Below are 19,921 nucleotides of genomic sequence, written 5' to 3'. Positions count from 1 at the left end.
AGGATGGAAGGAGTAGTAGGGATATAAAGCAGAGGATAGCGCAGGGTCGAGTCGCCTTTAATAAAAAGAAGTCACTTCTATGTTCGCGAACGGTTAATTTAGAAATTCGAAAAACACTGTCAAAGGTGTATGTTTGGAACGTTGTACGGGTGCGAAACACGGACAGTGGGCGCGGCGGAAAAGAAAAGATTAGAAGCCTTCGAAATGTGGTGTTATAGGCGAATGATGAGGATAACGTGGGTAAAAAAGGTTAGAAATTAAGAAGTATTAGAAAGAATAGCAGAACAGAGGACTCTATGGAAGTCAATAAAAAAAAGGCGAAATAGGTTGGTGGGACACCTTCTCAGGCATGAAGGTCTAGTCAGAGACATATTAGAGGCAGAAACAGGAGTTAGGAGGGGTAGAGGTAGACGTAGGTTAGATTACTGTTGGCAAATAGTTAAGGATGTGGGTTGTTCTAGTTTTAGGGAAATGCGAAGTTTAGCTCAGGAAAGGAAAGAGTGGAGGTACGTGTCCAACCAGTCTTAGGACTGATCTAAGCTTTTCTTAAAAATTACGACAGAAAGTCATTCTCATCGCTATTTTTAATCAGAAAAAATCATTTATTGGGGGAGGCTAGCTTTTCTGATGTAATATTTGTTAGTGTGACAGCGTGACGAAGGTAGAGGAAGGGGTCCAAAAAGGGGAAATTCTGAATGAAATCTTTGGTTGGACGACCCCTAGGCTACAATGATGTTTACATTGCAGTCTATATATTTTTATAAATTGTCAGAAAGTAATAGCAAAATGTTGTAGTAAGAAGGAATTTCAAATAATAATAATAATTAATTATAAATTAAAATATGTTTTCAGCCAAAAATTTAGCCACCACTATTTCTAAAGCATTGATTGGTAATTCATAAATATTTTCCACTTTCTTTTTTATTTAGTTTCCTTTAGAATTCAAACATCTTTTTAGAAACCTGAGCAGGTTATTGTTAATATAAATATCTGTTTCTACAGACTGTTCTAATCGTAAGAATGAAAATTTGGCTACGGCTAATTATGAAATGTTAGATTAAAACGTCCAAAACAAAATAGAAAATGTTCAAAGTCAACGGAAGTAATTGCGAAAGAATGCGTCAGAAATGGTTTCCTCTGCTTTATATGTGCGACGAATCCTCATATTAGGATGTGACTAATTCAAGGGAAGTTTTCTGCCTTGCCTCATATCACGCAGCACTACTCTAGCTTATGTGAGACGAGCAATAAAAGGCAATTAATAGCACATTGTTTTCGAATTACTCAATAACAGTATTTAAATTATTTATTTTACATGAATATCACCGAAATACAAAAAGGTACGACAAAGAAAAATTATATGTACACGTAGCTTTTTGTCCTCTGTACTGGATCAGTGTAGTTTTAATTATTTTTTTTTATTTTTAAGCAATATGTTTGTTAAATGTAAGCGGACATTAAGTAGTTACGTACATATTTATTGAATTACCAAAACATATTTATCATCACATTACTTTCATATTACTACACCAAGCACTCGATAATATGAACATCGCATAACGGATACCCCGTGTAATATGAACATTATATTAGAAATGTTAGATCACCGTAAACTGAGAACAAACTAAACCTTCAGTTATAAACACGAATGTCCATTGACCTTAAAAATCGATATTTCGACGTTGCTGTTGCGGCATTTCTGTAAATCCCCGCATATTTGGTACTTCCCCAGCCGTATTAGTCGAAGATACTGCTTTATTCGTATATTCACTTTGGTAAGGTACATTATTTGTTGTTAGTAATGATTGTGTTATTTGCGTTCTGCGTTTTAATTAGTGCCTATTGGCATTTTGTATTTACTTATAAGGGTTACTTTGGTACTTATATTATTACATACTGACAATGAATATCACATTCGTTAACACGAACGAGTTGATAATGTTAACTATAATTTAACTCAAAAGAAACAAACTCCACATCACACTTGGATATTTTCACATTACTACATATGGTTTTCTTTTAATTTGAATTGATACAAGCTTGAATATGAATAATAAGTTATAATTCATACTACAACAAAAAGTTAGGAATCATATATTCATCACATTATTAGTAAGATAAAAAAAATTATATTTTTCAAAATTATAAAACACCAACAGTCAATACACATATTACATATTTTTTCTATTTAATGAGTCTTTCGTTAATATATTAAATGCACTTAGACGAATTTCAAATGTTGGATCATTTATTTCAGCTTTTCTAATTTATAAATTAAATATTTATATTTGCTCAGNTTTTATCAAATAATATTATAACAAGATCGTAATTAAATTCTGGAAACAGATCTGTATTCTTTATTACAAACAAAAGAACATAACTTACCTTTCTGTAGTAGGATCTTCGCAATTTAAAGGATACTTCAGTTCAATTATCTCTCCATTCTTTTCTTTTAACTGCCCATGGTTTTCCATGTAGTACTGGACTAATTCTGATAATGTAGCAAATTTTTCACCTCCATACAAGTCATAGAAGTCTCCAGAGTTCTGTATTTTAATATGAGTAACTTGACCATTTCGCCTATAATAAAAATACATTAAAAACCATTTTTGCCACAAAATTATCACTAATAGCAAATAATACCTTACTGAGAGGGTGAAATCGCCGTTTTTAGTTGAACTTGGTCTGGCTAAAAAGCTGCAATCAACCCCCCTTTCCATTAGCAGTCTTTCAGCCTCAAGCCCACCAATGGTAGGCCAAAACCACCTGATAAATTAAAAATGTTATATGTTATACTTTTTAAATGAGCTTTTAATTGCAAAATTTTCCTTATGTCTCTTAAAATTTCCATACCATTTACTAGCAAGTAAAATGCCTTATGTAAATTGGACTTTCATTTTGACAATTAACAAAGCTGTGACATGTTGTATTTTTCATGGTAACAAAACTGGATCTCATTTTTAAGGGCATTTTGAAACTCACCTTCTGGAACTCATCCTGCAAAAGTATTCAATACCTTTTACACTTTACAAATTAGTTTCTCCTTAGGAGAACTGAAACGTTTCTTGACGTACGCCATCTTTAATTTATGACTTAAATGACCTTAATTTTTTACGTATCGATTGCTACTTTTTTACATTACTTATAACTCATGATTCTAATGTTATAATAATAAAATTTTTATTAATTTTAATAATATTATTTATTTATTAAATCTACACTTGACAGCTGTTTACACTTAAGTCTATGTACTAATAACTGAAGCATTATCCTTCAAGTTTTCATGAGAACCTTCTGCTAAGAGAAGTTGATTTTCAGCTAATTGCTTTTTCTTTATTTCTGGTCGAATTACTGTTAAATATCTGTAGCCTCGCATCGCTAAGTAACCTGTTCCATATAATGTAACTGCAACACATATAACCACAACTCCTTTATGAAGTCTATTAAGTAATGCATTTCTTGTTGGTGACTTTCTCATCTCATACAAATTCAAAAGAAATATTTTGGTAAAGTAAGCAGTATTTGCTGCTTTATCTAATTTTTTGTATTTTTCAAACTAATTTTATTTTATTAGCATAACCTTTAAAATGCTTTCAAAGAAAATTTACATTTCAGAGAGGTGGGGGAACTATAACATGCATGAATTTAGTAATATAGTAATCTATTATCTATGATAGTAATTGTTACTTTTAAGCCTTATCTATGATTTATTTTCATTGTGTCTAGAGTGTGTAACACTTAATTCAATTTTAATTATTTTATTAATATTTAAACATTCAAAAAATGAAATATAATTTATTTAGGCACATATTTATGCTCGCATATTTCTGTACTTCTTTTAATAGATGCTTTTTAAAATTATTCGAAAGTGCTGTTGCAACGATAACAACTACAACAAATAATTGCACTTATGCCGTGCATCTAACATTTACCAATTTCTTTCTTTTTAAATCATGGCGTCGAACGCGACTACGTTGCTGTCTTCTCTAATTTTCGATTTTCTAGAAAAAAAGGACAAAAATTTAGCACAAGTTTTCAAAAATAAGACAAATGCTGTAAGTATAATGTATTGTAATTTTGATGTTTCTGTGTTTTCGTTAAGCATGTAACAAATTTAATAGTATCATGCGGCGCTGATTACCACGTGGTGAATTGAACTTTTGTTTTCCATTTTGCAGTAATGATGTTAATTGTCTTTTAATGTTAACTCATTATTTGCAGAAACCATTAGCGAAAGGTTCTATCTCGTTACATGACATTATAAATGAATATACAAAGTCCCCAGTGAATGTTAAGAAAATTAAACTGAGTGATGGTGATTCTGAAGAAAGCAGTAGTGAAGATGAGGCTCCAAAACCTCAGTCAAAAGGACTAGCAAACGGAATAGTTAAGGGAAAACCGACAGAAAATGGTAAAGAAGAGAGTAGTTCTGAAGAATCTTCATCTGAAGAGGAAATATCAAAGACGGTTGCTGTTAAACCTATCTCAAAAGCACAGGCTAAACCCCAAGTAAAAGCTCCACCAAAACCTCAGCAGAAAAAAGAAGAAAGTAGTAGTGAAGATTCCTCAGATGAGGAAGAAACTACTATAAAAAGCCTTCCTAAAGTTGCAGCAAAAACTGCTGCTAAACCAGGAACAAAACCTGCAGTGAAGAATATTACTAAAAATAAAAGCAGTAGTGAAGATTCTTCGTCTGATGAAGAGACCCAACCGGTAAAGAATGCTGTAAAACCAAATCAAGTGAAAGCTACACTTGCTAAACCAATTCAGAAAAAGAAAGATGATAGTGAAGACTCTTCAGATGATTCTTCTGAAGACGAACCAGTTCAAAAAACAAAAGCGGTGCCTACTAAATCTGCTTCAAAACCAACTACAAAAGTCCTGCAACAAAAAAAGGATGAAAGTAGTAGTGAAGAATCATCTTCTGAAGAAGAACAAAGTAACAAAGCAAAAAGTGCAGTAAAAACACCCGCTACAATTAAAACAACTCCATTAGCCAAATCCACCCCAGCAGCAAAGGTAAGGTTATGTTATAGCAATGTACTTTTCTTAAACTTCTAGTTTTAAAACAGTCTTTCATAAATTACAAATTAAATGTTGAACCATTTTTAAAATGTATTTCACCATTCTATTTTAAATGTCTAATAGAAAACAAAAGAAAGTAGTTCTGAAGAGTCGTCTTCAGAAGAAGATGCAAAAGTTCCTACTAAAGTAACAAAGCAACAGCCAGCAAAACCTGTGGCCAAACCTGCTCCAAAAAAAGATGAAAGTAGTTCAGAAGAATCAGATTCTGATGAAGAAGAAAAGCCACCCAAAAAGGCTGCAATTGTAACTCCTGCCAAAAAGGTTGCAACACCACAACTGAAAAGGAAAGCAGATGAAAGTAGCTCTGAAGAAGATAGTTCAGAAGAAGAACAGCAACCACCTGTGAAAAAACAAGCTCCTGCTGTTAAACCAGCTGCATCAAAGAAAGAAGAAAGTAGTTCTGAGGAATCTGATTCAGATGAAAAGAAAAATGATTTGTCCACTACAAAAACGAAAACTGTGACAAAAACAAAGGTATTATGATTTTGAATGTTTTTTTAATTTATACTTCAGTAATATTTCCAGAATGCTAAAGAAGAATCTTCAGAAGACAGTGATGAAGAAGAAAGCCCTGCAGAGAAGCCAAGCAAAAAGAGGCAACTTGAAAATGGTGATGCACCTCAAGCCAAAAAGCAAAATTATGGCAATTTTGTTAAAGCTGGTGAAAGCAACAATCGAAACAATAGTTTTGGTGGAAAAGATAATAAGGTATGTTTTCTATCTTGTATTTAACAGTTTAAAGTATTAAAGCTTTTGCATACTTTATAGCGCCATTTAATGAACTGATTTAGTTTTCATAATAGTAATCAATTTTACAAATATTTATGAAAAATCTATTTTGTTTTTTAAATGTTTTTTAAATTTTACATCACATTCTAAATTCAAAAACTGGCCATCTTTCAGGCTAATGTTCCTTATCGTCGTGTTCGAGAGGAAGAGGTTGAAATCGATCCACGTTTATACAATAATTCATTTGAAGCTAAGGTAATGTGCGAACTTGGTAAAAAAAAAACAAAAAAGTGCAACAGACATGTAAATGGCATCTTTTCTTTTTTACTATTGGTCATTACGAATTCAAAAGAACAGCAGGACAGTTCGCACGTTACCTTTGCCTTTAATTTAATGTTATTTATAGAAAAGATAGAAATGCTTGTCTGTTGCACTAATTTGTTTTTTATTTTTTTTTTTCCATGTTTCATCCTGGTTTAATTAAAATGTCTCTCTTGTTACGTTGTCATACTGCGATTTACGAACTTACACCTACTTAAATTTTGAAATTAAAAAACAGCGCGACAGTAATAATTTTGGGCAAAAGAACAGAAATAGTTTCGAAAGAGGCGGTGGCCGAGGACGAGGCGGTTTTGACCGTTCCTTTGCCGGTGATTGGACTTGTACAAACGACGAATGTGGAGGATCAAACTTTGCTAGTCGTAGAAATTGTTATAAATGTAATACTCCCAAAGCTGGAGGAGGAGGTGGGGGTGGTGGTCGTGGTGGCGAATGGAGTTGTGCATGCGGAGCATCCAACTATTCATTTCGCGTGGATTGCTTCCGTTGTAATGCCGGAAAACCGGAAGGTGCCGGGGGTGAAGGCGACGATGGCGGTAGACGATTTAGTGGGGGCAGAGGACGTGGGGGAGGTGGTGGTTTCAGAGGCGGTAGAGGTGGCCGCGGACGAGGAGGGGGTCGAGGGGGCGGTTTCGGTCGCGGTGGAGGTCGAGAGGGTGGATTTAACAAGAGAGATAGTTTTAATGCAAATGATTCGACGCCACAAAACAAGAAGATTACATTTGACAATGAATAATTTGTCAAGACAATTAGGTAAGCAGTAAAGGAATAGAAAACGTTTAACATCTTGTTGCTTTGCTGATTGTAAATAATTATTTACTTGGGTCCTGTAGCAAATAGGTAATATGAAGCTCTTACAGCAAGGTTCCATTGTGTTAAGCTTTGTTTGTTCTAATATATTTTATACAATTTTTGTTTCATTCAGTAAAAAGATCATAGAAATTTTTAGTGTAAAAATTCATCCAAATGGAAGATTTTATTATTATTTATGGTGAAATAAAACTATATAATATGTATTTTCAATCCAGAAGAAAAACTAAAAACTCTTAATTTTTTTGAGTAATGATAAAATTGTAGTATTTATTTTAATTTTAATACAACATAATACATAATTAAAATATTAGGATTTAACGTGCTTAGTGTATATTTGGTTGCTTTTTTATGGGCTGAAAATTTATATTGGTGTTTATTTTGTGTTTCAGCAAAATTCAAGAGGATCGTGGGGGGAGAGAGCGAATTTAGATTTGAAAAAGACTCGCGGAAAGTCATTTAGGCATGAAAAAACCAAGAAGAAACGTGGCTCATATCGTGGTGGACGTATTGACACTTCTGTAAATTCTATCAAGTTTGAATAAGCCTTCTCTTCATTTGACCATTCATATTACATAAGAAAACATTCAATACTTAAGGTTAGAAATTGAGTTTAAAATTTATTGTAGGTTAATTAATAATGCTAAGAGTGTAAGATTATCAGCGACTTCGTTTTTAAAATAATGAAATGGTGACCGAATGACAATTTAATTACATATAGCCTATTAAGCTATTATTTACTTGTTTATATATGTTAAATGTGAATTATTACATTCTCATGTTGCTTAGCGTGTATTTTAACATGAATACACAAATATAACTTTTTTTTTGACTTGAAACAAACAATTTATGCCGAGTCCAAATTTTAATGATACTAAAATTACAATAATATACCTGTTCCATCCAGTTCCTTAATTGCGAAAGGTTTAATAATTTGATTTGATCATATTATTTTCGTAATTTCCTGTTAAATTAAGTAACTGAACGCGGAAGTGTGGTAGGTTTTTTGTATTTATTTTAAAAAGGGGAGAATGAAACTTCATCATTTGAATGATAATCAATCGTGGAAGTGCACAAAACAAAAATAGTTTGTGTATGTCCCCGTTAACACAGGCAAAGAATAATGCTCATCTGTCACACTACCTATCTGAGTTCGATTCCAACTGATTTTAGATAAAATACATTAGTTGAATATCTCCACATGCAAAATCTGGTTTATCATTAAATGATTAATATAGGAATACATATAAATTCTTCCTTTCCTTGTTCTAGTAAAGGGTTGTTATTAATATAAATAAAAACACAATTTACAAGACTAAAGGGAAGGTAATGATATAACAAAATTTAATTTTTTTTAAGAAGTGCCTTCTGTTTTGTTTAAAATATTGCACAGGCCATTAAAACTGAATTCTTCCTTTATTATAGTTTATTTTAAAAAGAGGGTTACGATTCTTTTGGTAAAATTGATTTTATATAATTTTTTTAAAAATCTTTAACAATTATAATTTCAGTACCAAAAAAGTCGCAAAATGTTCGCTAAATTCTTAAAAGTTATTTCTATAAACACATGCCCGTGGAGCACAACACGTAAATAAATAAAATAAATTAATTTTTCATTTAAATGTACACACAAACTAGTCTTATTATAATCTCGGTATGGAAGCTACGGCACTTGCTTCTTGATTTGTTAATTGTGATGCGTATTTGGGCCTGCATACACATCCACTTTCAACGAGGACATAATCCTGCCCAGTAAGGGTGACTGGTCCTAAGGGTATCACTAAAAATAAGTACGGAACGTATGTTTGGGTACATTCCCCTCTAACCACGTCGCATTCTGAACTTTCACAAACCTTTAAAAAATACAGTTATATAAAAATAACTTAATGATTACAATATTTCTACATACCTCAAAAACAACTTGTTGTAACAAATCGGGAAACTTTTGTACTATAGTAACTGGTTGTCCAGATGTTAAAGATACTCCGTACATAGGGGCTGTGGTGTTATATCTCGTTTTACATAATCTCGAGGGCGTGGATGAACAAGTAGTTGATTGGGTAGACCGCGCTAAAAGTGTAGCCCTTTTTTATTTTCTTACTGATTTAAAATCCATCTCTTAATGAAAATGGAAAATTATCAAAATAGCTTACCAGTTCTTGATAACGTTGACAGTGTCTCCCCCGTGTTTATCTGATGAGCTGCTAGCAGCGCTTTTCGAGTTAACATAGGATCTATTGTTCTTTTAAATCTCGCAGTCCTAGAACTGCCATTCCATATATTCTGGTTCTTAAACATACGTGTAATTGTGGCACTGAAAAACATATTAAATTTTCATTTTGTAAATAATAATTTTGATATGTTTCTTACTCGGGATATGGCGTATCGTGGGGACCTAAACACCCCGGCGTGTCTATTAAGGCGTCTCCCCATAAATACTTTAGACCCGCTCCACCTTCACATTTTTGACTTGCTTTTTGTTTTGAAAGCGAAATAACTGTATAAAATATCGTTATCTGCAAATAAAAGAAAAATATAGTCTCTTTAAGAAAATCTTTCAAAACTTCATTACTTCACAAAAGAAATATTCATATATTTAATTATTCTCTTCCAAATGTTTCAAAAACAAAGTGTAGTTACAGGATAATTAATTTATTAAATGGTTAGTCCATTCCTTATCTCACTTTAAAAATCATATATATGCGTTTAATAAATTTTATGATCTAAGTACACAAAAAATTATAATTGGGTTATCTATACTAATATGCGGGTGCCGTTAATTTATTTTTTTCTTGGGCGTGATACGTTTGTGCAGGTAATATTACTTTTTCGTTAATAAATAAAGACAGCGTCCTATAAAGTTTGTAATGTCCCAGTTATTGAAGTTTCATTTTTGCTTTCGTTCTCTAACGCTGTTAGTACCTGCTGGACAAATAAGGAGTAGAAATCGGAAAAGTGCAAACAGTACCAAAGAAAATAATGGTAACCGATTACCGTTTCCCCGACTGCACTTCACCCACTTCTAATTGCATAGGTAGGAAGGTATAATATATGGAAATGAGGTTACTAGTTTATATTTCAAAAAGCGTCTCTTCGTCAGCTAATGCTAGTACCTAACGGCTATTTCCGTTACGTGCTTTATTAAATTAAACTTGATAGAATTTCCATAACGAACGAGGATATACATATAATGAAAAAGTAACAGAGAGGCGACGGAAATTGTAGAGCGATTCTTTCTGACCGTCTTGTATGCGAGAACGATGACTGTAGAGAAAAGAATCTGGCTATACCCATGGTTAACTGTATTGTAACTTCATTATCGTGGTTATGCTTGGTTTGGCAATTAAATACCGTAAATAAACCCAACCGTAACGGTTGTTATAATTGTGGTTTTAATAATCTACAAATCTTCGGATGTACCCACATCTTTTATCAATATGAAGTTAAACTAATTAATTACTTTATAATTAAATGTGAATTCTAGAAAAGCTTTCAAATAACTGTTGTACTAAATTCAAAAAATATGTACAGGGTGTCCCCTAACATACGGTCAAGTTGTCATTTATTTACTTTCTCTAAATAAAAATTTATTTAAATCTCATATTTTTAAGTTATCGACTAACAAAATTGTTATCTGCAAATTCTTTGTTTAATTTTAAAAGTAGGTTTTTGCAATAAAAATGTTGCATAATACAACTAGGAATTAAGCCAATTCAACTTCTTATAATTCATTCAAAATAAATTTTTTAGCGTATCAAATGCGGCGAATATAACATTTTTATTCAAGTGATTTTGTAGATCAAAATTTATTGTATTAATAGCTTAGCCAAATTAATCAAGAATTACCACAAAATTCCACGAAAGGAAGACAAATAAATTCTAGTTAGTGTGGCGTATAATAAAATGTTGCGTTATTAAGAAAAACACAAACATAAAGCTTAGATATCGTGGAAAAAGAAAGTAAAATGCACCATCTGGAAAACCATGAAAATATTTTTTTGTACAAAATATCAGAGTTTTAATTAGAATAAACTGCAGATAAATATAACTGTAAAAGAAAATACCTAAGTTTAAAAAAAAAAAAATAGCGGTCAGTGCAAAAATGAAATGTGTTACAACTGGTTGGGTTACAAGGTGGATGAGTACAGCAACCGACTCCGTACATTTCTTGGTATGATACAATGCCTACACCTGGCCGGCGGGTGCTTCTGGATATCGTGATCGTTGACCCCTTAGAATTAACTGTACTTTGCGTTTAAACGTTACAACGCTATAAGCAGATATTTCGAATCTCATTTCACTGCCTTCAATACATTACCAGCAATCAAAACATCATTATTGTCTAACGCGTTATTATTAGTTGAGACTAAATATGGTTTAAATTGATTGGCCCCAAAATCCACAACTAGTAAAATACCACTGTATTATACGAAAAAAGTATGAGTAACAGTTAAAGGTCTTTTATCTCTAAACTCAACATACAAGATCTAAAAAAGTAATAATTTTTCTTGTATTCAGCAGAATTTCTTTGTTAGGATAGTTTATAATGAAATTGAAAGTTGTGCATTATTTTTACACTCGTTTAATTCATACAATTATAGAGGGATATTTTTTTGACAATAAAATTAATGTATTAATAAGAAAGAAAAAACTTATACTCACACTTAAAATGTTTTTGAATATCCATCTTCTTTCCATTTTATGGCAAAAATTAGTAAATCGGTTCTCAAAAAACAACAAACACTAAAGTCACCGCATTTTAAAAAAAAACCTTATTTTTCTAATTACACAAATTACACCCTCTTTTCCAACACCACTGCCGAGAGTACCAATAATAATATTTTTGCGATAACTGAACTGTTTATAGGGATAGCTTATACATAAGTATGCCACAAGAGCACCTTACAACCTCGTTCTTGAACTTGAAAGACGGAAATAACACTGCTGGTTACCTGAAAAGAGAATTATAGAACAGCAGGTGTACCCGTCTTAATTTATAGGAGGGGACAATCATCATTTTGTTTATAAAATTCGACACTCGATATATTGACTAGATTGTTAGCTATATGTACAGTTATTTTTTTATAATTTTTTAAAATTAGTTTTTAGTTGACTTGTTAAGTTTTGTGAAATGTCTTATTTTAAAGGATTAAAAAAAGGTAAAAAAGATTTAGCAAAATAAATATTTGATGGTAGACAAACTTAATTTTAAAAAGAAGAATAAAAATTAAAATCAGTTTAAAAAATAAGTATCTGATTCTCACTTTTAAAACAGAATTAAAAAAAAACAAATTTAGAGGTTCACTGAAATTTAAAAATTACAATTAAAGAAATGAAAATTATAATAGGCAACCCTTTATACACCGCAGTACTAAAAAGAAACATTACTATAAATTGAAAAAAGGTAATACATTGAAAGGGATTTCAGAACATACGAAAAAATTGAATAATATTAAGGCGTACAATATTTGCTTTTCTGTTATATTTGTTTCTAATATCAAAAATTAACTGACGCCGCATGTATTTAAACATATTCAAATTTGCCTCTCTTTTTTATTAAAAGTTTAATGCCTCATTATTGGTAATGCAGTTTCCCTCATTTATCGACGAATTGACGCTACGGCCATTTTGTGAATCCTAGCATGGATACTTTCTGGGGTTCTTACATGTCATTAATTTCAATAAAACATACCTGTTCTTTCATCTAATGAGCTTCTGTTGTTTAACCAAATTAAGTATAACCTGCAGTGATCATGGTTCGTTACAATTTTGTTAATAATAATGGTGGTGAAGAGTAGTTCCCGTATACACATGAGTTGTAAATAAGAACAAACGTTACACCGGTAGTTTCAATTATTAATTTGGTTTGTTTGAAGTGTTGCAATCTTTTATACCAATTTTTGTTACCTGTTAATGTTGGACTAATGATGATGTATACAGTAAGTATATTAAAACACCAAATGTTGCACATTGTAGAAATTTCTACTATTTCTGTCATGAACGCCCGTTTATTTGAGTTATCAATTTTCACGCTTTAATTCCAGGGTACTAATACAGAACAAGACAATCGCTTCAGCGATAAGGAGAAAAAGTTGCTGAAGCAAATGAAGTTCAGTGATTGTCTTAGCCAAAGGGTTAGTATTAGTAAAGTAAAATTTTACAACCGTGATTGCCTTATTGCTATTGCTGTTTTCATAATTGACGTATTGTTTAGGTTGATATGTCCAAAATAAAACTTGATGTTATTAAGCCCTGGATACAAGACAAGATTACTGAAATCTTAAAAATTGACGATGATGTAGTAGTTGATTTTGTGTATAATCAATTGGATGAAAAGGTAAAAAAATTTAAGTATACATTTAACATGTTACAATGTATTTAAATTATTGTTTGCAACATGTGTAATCTTCAGCATTCCTTTTTTAAATTATCTATACATGAGTCTTGTTTTAGTATTTTCCTTCCTCCAAAATCATAATTAAGAACGTAGCGTCTATAGAAGAAAGAAGCCTAAATCGTGAAAGTGATTTCTCCCCTGGGAACAGAACCTGGCTGAAGTCTAAGGTATTGAGTGCCACCATCAGAAAGTCATAAAAGTAATTTAATTTATTTATTAATATTTGTGGGTATTAACTTCTTCTACAATACAAATGTTAATCTAAAAAAACTAGGTTTTACAATTTAATTTACGTTTTTAAGTTGTCGATTTGTTCACTAGTTCAGTTGGAACAGAAACTGGTGTAGCTATCGTTATTCCTTACTTTTTGCAATTTTGNAAAATTACGTGAAAAAGCACTTAAATCGATGAAGCGACTCAATTCGAGCGACAAATCGGAGTAAAACAATGGGGCAGAAAAATGAAAACGCTAACGAACACCAACCATTAGCAGTCTGGACTGGATTATGCAAGTTTCAATAAATACTGTATTGTCAGACCAAGACTATGTTTAGTACTGATTAAAGAAATAATATTACTATCTAAATAAAACAAAAAGTGTGCAAAGAAACAGAAGTTTTCTTTTATTATGTTTCGTTTAAGATTGTACAAAATATTTGGTTTTGGTTAGTTTTATAACCTGGGGTTTTGAATATATACATGTTTAATATAATTATTATTTAAAAACGTATAGATATTAAAGAGTTTATAAGAGAAAACTTTTGTAATAGGAAAAAGAAGAAAAAGAGCGTGAACTGACTCGTGAACGAGAAAAGGATCGTGAACGAGAGAAATCCGAAAAAGAACGTAAATACAAAGATCGCGACCGAGACAAAGAGAGAGATAGAGACAAAGAACGGGACCGTTCTAGATCACGACGATCAAGGTCCAGATCACAGTCGAGGCAAAGACGGAAATCTGTAGAAAAAACATCGCAAGGTAAAGAAGGAGACAGGAGTTCAAAAACGAACGAGAAACACAAAGAACTAAAATCAAGAAGTCGTTCCAATTCCAAGGAATCAAAGGTAAGGGCTGAAACAGAAGAGAGAGAAAGGAATGGAAGCAGTAGCCCAACCGAAAGAACTACCAAAATCAAGGACAAAGAGAAGAACGGAATTTCTTCCAAATCAGAAAACAAGTAAGTCAAACTTTTACCACTGTAAAATATTATTTACTAAGTATAATCTTCATTGTTCTAAAGTACGGAGCCTCCACATCCTGTATCAAAGCTTCAAGCCAAGTTGATGTCGATGGCGGGCAATAGCACCCGTAAGTACTCAAGTTCGCGATCTCGCTCTCGTGGCCGTTCCTCCCGGTCCCGTTCAAAATCACGTAATCGATCCAACTCTCCTGTTCGTGATCGATCTGCATCAAAGGACGCTAAAAAGTCAAGATCACGCTCGTCAAGTCCGTCAGCCAAATCTTCGTCCTCAAGAGAGCGACGTTCGCGTTCTGGGTCCGCGCACCCTACAAAGACATGTAGTAATAATAAGCGGGACAAAGACGAAGATGGTGATGATGCAAGTGTTAAAAAAAAGGTAATGACCAAAAAGTCGCGATCGAGATCAAGTTCGGATGCGTCGAAGAGCGATTTCGAAATACATAAAAAGGAAAATAGCGTGCAAAAGAAACGTCATTATCGGTCAAATAAGGATAGTAGTGAAAGCGAAGCAGAACATGATAAATCATCGAAAAGCAAGCGTAAATCAGTTTCACGATCTCCAAAACGAGACAGGAAGAACAGCCGAGATAGAAGTACTAAACGCAGAAGCAGCCCTCCTAGAAGGAGCCGATCACGTAGGCGAAGCGTCAGTCGCCGACGAAGTCCCTCTAGAAGGTATGTTTTCAGAAAATAGATCTTAAAACGTTTTAAGTAAAAATAAAGAAATACAGATCAAAAAGTTTGGATTTTTTTTAATATACTATTGTATATTTTAGGCGTAGTCCATCTAGAAGTATAAGTAGACGTAGACCTAGTCCGCCCAGAGGTATGAACAGCTTAAACAGAAGACGAAATCCAAGAAGTAGATCAGAAAGTCGTCGTCGGGGAAGTTACGCCAGAAGGCGGAGTTCTAGTAGAAGGCGTAGTCCCAGTAGGAGAAGCTTCACTCGAAGAGGGATAGGGGATCGAATGAGACGAAGCAGAAGTCGGGGAAGTATAAATAGAAGGAGAAGGAGCATCAGTCGAAGAAGAAGTATTGAAAGGTAAATGTTTTAGCAACTTGTTTAACTTGTGTTGTAAGTGAAAACCAGAGTAAAAAAAAATAATCATTAAAAATAAGCTTTACTGCTGTTTCTACCTATAATTATCTTTTTCTTTTCCCGTATTACCAGAAGAATGAGACGCTCACGCAGTCGGGACCGAAACTACCATCGACCGTCCCCATCTCGGGATAGGCGTCGTTCACGGTCAAGAGACCGTAGATCTAGATCTAAGAACCGTTCTAAAGATAGAAACAGCGTTCGTCGTATGTCATCAGAACGTCGGCGATCCCGAGATAAACCAACTAAACAACAAGCTAGTCCTATTCGCGATGCGACTTTCAAAGAACCACGAAGAGAAGAGTCGAAAGACAAGCACTCCAGTTCTAAAAAGTCATTAGAGCTGCCAAAGAAAGAAGAGCCAAAAAAAGGCAAAATTGAAGAAACTCGAAAAGCAGAACCATCACCACGTAAAAGTGAGAAAAAACCTCCCGAAGAGAAAGAAAAACTTAGAAGCGAATCAGAAACCCGCATCGTCAACGAAGTTACTAAGAACAAAGAGAAGAAATCTGCTTCGAGGAGTGTAAGTAGAGAAAAACATCTAATTCCTCCATATGGGCCGCCAAGATATTCCAGGAGTTTATCACGTACGCCTTCGCCATTTATTAAGGCTCATGAGTTCCCTCCAAAAAAGCCAAGTTCCGTGAAAGAAGATAAACGAAAAGAAATTAAAGAAAAGTTAGATTCTAAACAAGAGATCAAACGGAGGACTGTTAAGAAAAAGAGTGAAACAGAATCAGATTCAAGCAGTTCAGATTCAGATGAGAAAGAAGTAGAAGTTCGTAAGAAGTCCAAAATAAAGAAGAAAACAAAAAAACAGAGAGACTCCAGCTCAAGCGAAAGTGAAGTTGAAGTGTCATCACGTTCTAAAAAAGAAAATGAGGAGAAAAGAAAGAAATCGAAAAGAAATAGCAGCGAAGAAAAGGTAAGAAAACGACGACAACCAAGCACTGACTCAGAAGACAACAAAAAAAGGAAGAAGAGAAAGGCCCGATCAGCCAGCACAGATGTAGAAAAGCCCAGAAAAAGCCGTAGGGAAAATTCGAGTGATAGCGAAGAGGAAGTAAAAGTTGACAGGAAAAGTCGTAAGCACGATGACAGTTCTGAACCTGACTCGGACGAGAAGATGGAGAAGATCAAATCTTCAAAGAAGCAACACAAGAAAGAAACAACTTCAGAATCAGAAGAAGAACCGAAGAAAAAGAAGCACAAAAAGAAATCAGTAAAATCAGGTAGTGACACTGATGAAGAAGTTGAATCATCGAAAAAGCGCAAGAAAGAAAAGAAACACAAAAAGAGAAAAAAACATTCGAAAAAGCATAAGAAACATAAGAAACGGAAGGCAGAGTCGGAGAGTTCAGACAACAGCGATTTGGAGGTATTGAACGAGGATGAAAAAAAATTACGTGAAAAAGCACTTAAATCGATGAAGCGACTCAATTCGAGCGACAAATCGGAGTAAAACAATGGGGCAGAAAAATGAAAACGCTAACGAACGAAGGTAGATTTATTAAGTACTTGACATTTTAGGGTTTATTCGAGTGACAGTGTTAATTTGTTTCATTCCGTATGTAATGTCTGAAGTAATTAATTCAATTGTGTAACGTGGAGCAATGTAATTTTTGTTTTTTTTTTGTTGCTTCACAGTCAGATTTTCTCTACTGGACATTCTGATAAATCGTGAATAATAAATTAAAGTATTTGATTGTAAGTGTTACCTTACTTGCTCATACTTACTTTCTTATCAAATCCTTTGACGTAGTTTTTATTTCAGATATTCAAAGTCCTGAGAAATGCAGTTTTAGGTAAGTCTGAGACGTAGAAAATGTAAGACGCAAACTATAAATAATAGTGAAACGTATTGTTTGCAAAAAAAATGAATATCAAATATACAAGTAGCATGCTAATCGTAAGATGAAAAGAAAACGATTTCAGATACACATAATAATATATAAATATGAGTTAATTTTTTTAAAACATAATTACAAATGAACAATAAAAGGCTTAGTGAACTTTTTTTTAATTAGTATAATTTGTAATCCTCACCTGTTATCTATAAATGTAAATTCTACGTTCTTCTGTATGTATTTGTAAAAGATTAAATATTAGTTAATGCCTTTTACTAAGCAATCGAAGCCTTCAATCAATAGTAAAACTATGTAAAGTATATTTATATTGAGTTCATTATTATTTAAAAGATTACATACTGTTCTTGTAAGTTACCATTTTTATGACAATTACAAGATAAACACCTAATTAAAAGTACAATAATAATTAGATTATAAAATTAATTATACAATCAAATATTGCAGTTCTAAAAGCTAAGTAATATAAAACTAATTTTTTACACTAAAAATGTAAACTAATTTTAAGTAAATCTGGTAAAAGGCAATGCATATTCATATATTGCTAATAAACTCTTAGAATGTTTATAGCACGTCTAACAATCCCTTCTTTTATTTATAACTTATGGGTGACAATATCAAATAAATGTTGCAACGGAAAGATATACATATCTTGATAAAGGGATTGCTCCCACAGTGTTTTTAAATACTTTATAGAACTCTCGTTGGTTATTGGCAAGATTAAAATTGAATGAATAAATATAGATATTCACTTTTGCGCTGCGCAATAGGGTACTGCGCATTCGTATCCTTCATTTGCTTTTTAGATTTTTTCGGTTCGGATTATGTTATTGCTCCTAAATTTAATCGTCTTGTGTGAAACATCCTTACATTGGTTGGACACTTATTTAAAACATTTAAAAACACGGTCAAGCAGCAAAGGAGACACTTCTTTTATATAAATTTATCTATGGTATAAATGTTAAATGACGGTTATTTGTTATATGACATCCTATATGCATCCTATGATGGCAACTGACATTTATTATCATTTGTTATTAATATGATCACCATTTGTAGCAGTTTGATTATTTAAATTATTGTTTGCAACATGTGTAATCTTCAGCATTCCTTTTTTAAATTATCTATACATGAGTCTTGTTTTAGTATTTTCCTTCCTCCAAAATCATAATTAAGAACGTAGCGTCTATAGAAGAAAGAAGCCTAAATCGTGAAAGTGATTTCTCCCCTGGGAACAGAACCTGGCTGAAGTCTAAGGTATTGAGTGCCACCATCAGAAAGTCATAAAAGTAATTTAATTTATTTATTAATATTTGTGGGTATTAACTTCTTCTACAATACAAATGTTAATCTAAAAAAACTAGGTTTTACAATTTAATTTACGTTTTTAAGTTGTCGATTTGTTCACTAGTTCAGTTGGAACAGAAACTGGTGTAGCTATCGTTATTCCTTACTTTTTGCAATTTTGTTATTACACTATATTGTTATGGTACTAAATTGTTTATATGTGAATATTGTAGTAGTCCTCTTTCCAAGAGGATATTACTAGAAGGACGTGTGAAAGTGATATTTATACTGGGAATAGACAAACTGGTATGCCAAAGTCTAACGCATTGAATGCCACCCTCATAAAGTCATAAAAGGAAAAAACATTAATTAGAGATAATTACAACCCTATCGAAAAAGTACAAGTTTTTGGATGAGCATTCTGTGAGTATAGTGTATATTTATACATTCCTAAGTTACATTAGTTTTTCATTTATTTTAGACTATACTAAGCAATATTCCTTTTGTTTCAACATTTTAAACAATTTGCCTAATCAGCAAATTCTTTACAACCTAAGAGCATTTTTGCCAGCAGTTCAGACTTATGAAGAAAGGGGTCATTTTTTACATTAGTTGACATTGGAATTGAGACATGAAGTTTAGTCAGGTAGGTAGTACTCACTAAGTAGAATCGTGTGGTAGCATTAATTCCGTGCGGAAACCAATGGAGCTTGAGATACAGGCTCCTAAAGTTATTTAATCGGAAGAAATTTCGATTGGTACGGCCCTGGCTGCAGCCCTTCGTCAGCTGTTCTCGCCAAATATGCATTGATGACGTCATTGTTTAGTTAGGTAGATGTATGACAGACTCGAGTTTGTTTAATGCCCCTGCCCGCCGAAGGCGGGCTGATACATTAGAATAATGTTAGGAAGATATGTTTTAGGACAAACGATGTTTGGCGGGAACAGCTGACGGAAGGCTGAAGCCAGGGCCGTACCTACCGGAATTTCCTCCGATTAAGAAAACTTTAAGGGCCTGTATCTCACTCACATTCATTTTTAAACAAATAATAAACAAAATTCTAGTAAATACTACTACACTACTTTACTTGGTGAGTACTACCTACCT

The 19,921-nt window shown here is 32.9% G+C and overlaps 5 protein-coding genes and 1 long non-coding RNA gene across 8 annotated transcripts in view; 3 read left to right on the top strand and 3 right to left on the bottom strand.

Moving 5' to 3' along the window:
• LOC108732945 (tyrosine-protein phosphatase non-receptor type 11) overlaps positions 1-3,112 on the bottom strand; it is a 30,959-nt gene extending 27,847 nt beyond the window's left edge. The window contains exons 1-3 of the mRNA XM_025980152.1: positions 2,983-3,112; positions 2,644-2,766; positions 2,386-2,580 (exon numbers count right to left, since the gene is read on the bottom strand). Coding sequence (XP_025835937.1) covers positions 2,386-2,580; positions 2,644-2,766; positions 2,983-2,996 — 332 coding nt within the window. The 5' untranslated portion in view covers positions 2,997-3,112. The remainder of the gene's footprint in view (positions 1-2,385; positions 2,581-2,643; positions 2,767-2,982) is intronic.
• A 71-nt stretch (positions 3,113-3,183) lies between these two features.
• On the bottom strand, positions 3,184-3,602 carry LOC108732921. Its single transcript, XM_018463921.2, has one exon. It carries the CDS (start codon positions 3,476-3,478, stop codon positions 3,245-3,247), a length of 234 nt encoding a protein of 77 aa, XP_018319423.1. The 5' UTR covers positions 3,479-3,602; the 3' UTR covers positions 3,184-3,244.
• A 330-nt stretch (positions 3,603-3,932) lies between these two features.
• LOC108732962 (nucleolar and coiled-body phosphoprotein 1) lies at positions 3,933-7,789 on the top strand. Of its 2 annotated transcripts, none has more exons than XM_018463977.2 (6): positions 3,933-4,055; positions 4,222-5,019; positions 5,149-5,559; positions 5,611-5,793; positions 5,989-6,069; positions 7,356-7,789. In XM_018463977.2, exons 1-6 carry the CDS (start codon positions 3,954-3,956, stop codon positions 7,506-7,508), a joined length of 1,728 nt encoding a protein of 575 aa, XP_018319479.1. In that variant the 5' UTR covers positions 3,933-3,953; the 3' UTR covers positions 7,509-7,789. The 2 variants fall into 2 exon arrangements, with proteins under 2 accessions (XP_018319479.1, XP_018319478.1); XM_018463976.2 differs by lacking the exon at positions 5,989-6,069 and adding an exon at positions 6,374-6,906 and having other exon boundaries at positions 7,356-7,437.
• A 108-nt stretch (positions 7,790-7,897) lies between these two features.
• LOC108732964 lies at positions 7,898-12,113 on the bottom strand. The gene is made up of 5 exons (XM_018463978.1): positions 11,626-12,113; positions 9,334-9,479; positions 9,117-9,277; positions 8,873-9,033; positions 7,898-8,816 (listed from the first exon to the last, which is right to left on the bottom strand). The coding sequence occupies exons 1-5, from the start codon at positions 11,659-11,661 to the stop codon at positions 8,607-8,609; spliced, it is 714 nt and encodes a 237-aa protein (XP_018319480.1). The 5' UTR covers positions 11,662-12,113; the 3' UTR covers positions 7,898-8,606.
• Positions 12,114-12,557: 444 nt separating this feature from the next.
• Positions 12,558-17,678, top strand: LOC108732912 (serine/arginine repetitive matrix protein 1). The gene is made up of 9 exons (XM_025979946.1): positions 12,558-12,902; positions 13,008-13,097; positions 13,178-13,314; positions 13,509-13,527; positions 14,131-14,537; positions 14,601-15,236; positions 15,338-15,604; positions 15,734-17,162; positions 17,436-17,678. The coding sequence occupies exons 1-8, from the start codon at positions 12,888-12,890 to the stop codon at positions 17,121-17,123; spliced, it is 2,961 nt and encodes a 986-aa protein (XP_025835731.1). The 5' UTR covers positions 12,558-12,887; the 3' UTR covers positions 17,124-17,162; positions 17,436-17,678.
• An 857-nt stretch (positions 17,679-18,535) lies between these two features.
• On the top strand, positions 18,536-19,483 carry LOC112906384. 2 transcript variants are annotated; one of them, XR_003232305.1, is made up of 3 exons: positions 18,536-18,783; positions 19,047-19,236; positions 19,295-19,483. It is a non-coding gene; the product is annotated as an uncharacterized LOC112906384 (long non-coding RNA). The 2 variants fall into 2 exon arrangements; XR_003232304.1 differs by having other exon boundaries at positions 18,536-18,815.
• The last annotated feature ends 438 nt before the right edge of the window (positions 19,484-19,921 follow it).

This window comes from Agrilus planipennis, unplaced genomic scaffold (genome assembly GCF_000699045.2).
Source record: "Agrilus planipennis isolate EAB-ADULT unplaced genomic scaffold, Apla_2.0 scaffold22, whole genome shotgun sequence".
Taxonomy (NCBI): Eukaryota; Metazoa; Arthropoda; class Insecta; order Coleoptera; family Buprestidae; genus Agrilus; species Agrilus planipennis.
Note: the sequence above shows the minus strand (reverse complement) of the source record. Positions and strands in the feature narration are given on the sequence as shown.

Coding starts and splice junctions, on each gene's coding strand:
- LOC108732921 (XM_018463921.2), bottom strand. CDS start 3,478: ATGAGAAAGTCACCAACAAGAAATGCATTACTTAATAGACTTCATAAA.
- LOC108732962 (XM_018463976.2), top strand. CDS start 3,954: ATGGCGTCGAACGCGACTACGTTGCTGTCTTCTCTAATTTTCGATTTT. Junction 4,056..4,221: donor TCAAAAATAAGACAAATGCT/GTAAGTATAATG, acceptor CATTATTTGCAG/AAACCATTAGCGAAAGGTTC. Junction 5,560..5,610: donor AAACTGTGACAAAAACAAAG/GTATTATGATTT, acceptor TAATATTTCCAG/AATGCTAAAGAAGAATCTTC.
- LOC108732964 (XM_018463978.1), bottom strand. CDS start 11,661: ATGGAAAGAAGATGGATATTCAAAAACATTTTAAGT. Junction 9,480..11,625: donor TATTCAAAAACATTTTAAGT/GTGAGTATAAGT, acceptor TTTTATTTGCAG/ATAACGATATTTTATACAGT. Junction 8,817..8,872: donor TACAACAAGTTGTTTTTGAG/GTATGTAGAAAT, acceptor TATTTTTTAAAG/GTTTGTGAAAGTTCAGAATG.
- LOC108732912 (XM_025979946.1), top strand. Junction 13,098..13,177: donor GTGATTGTCTTAGCCAAAGG/GTTAGTATTAGT, acceptor CGTATTGTTTAG/GTTGATATGTCCAAAATAAA. Junction 14,538..14,600: donor TCTTCCAAATCAGAAAACAA/GTAAGTCAAACT, acceptor ATTGTTCTAAAG/TACGGAGCCTCCACATCCTG.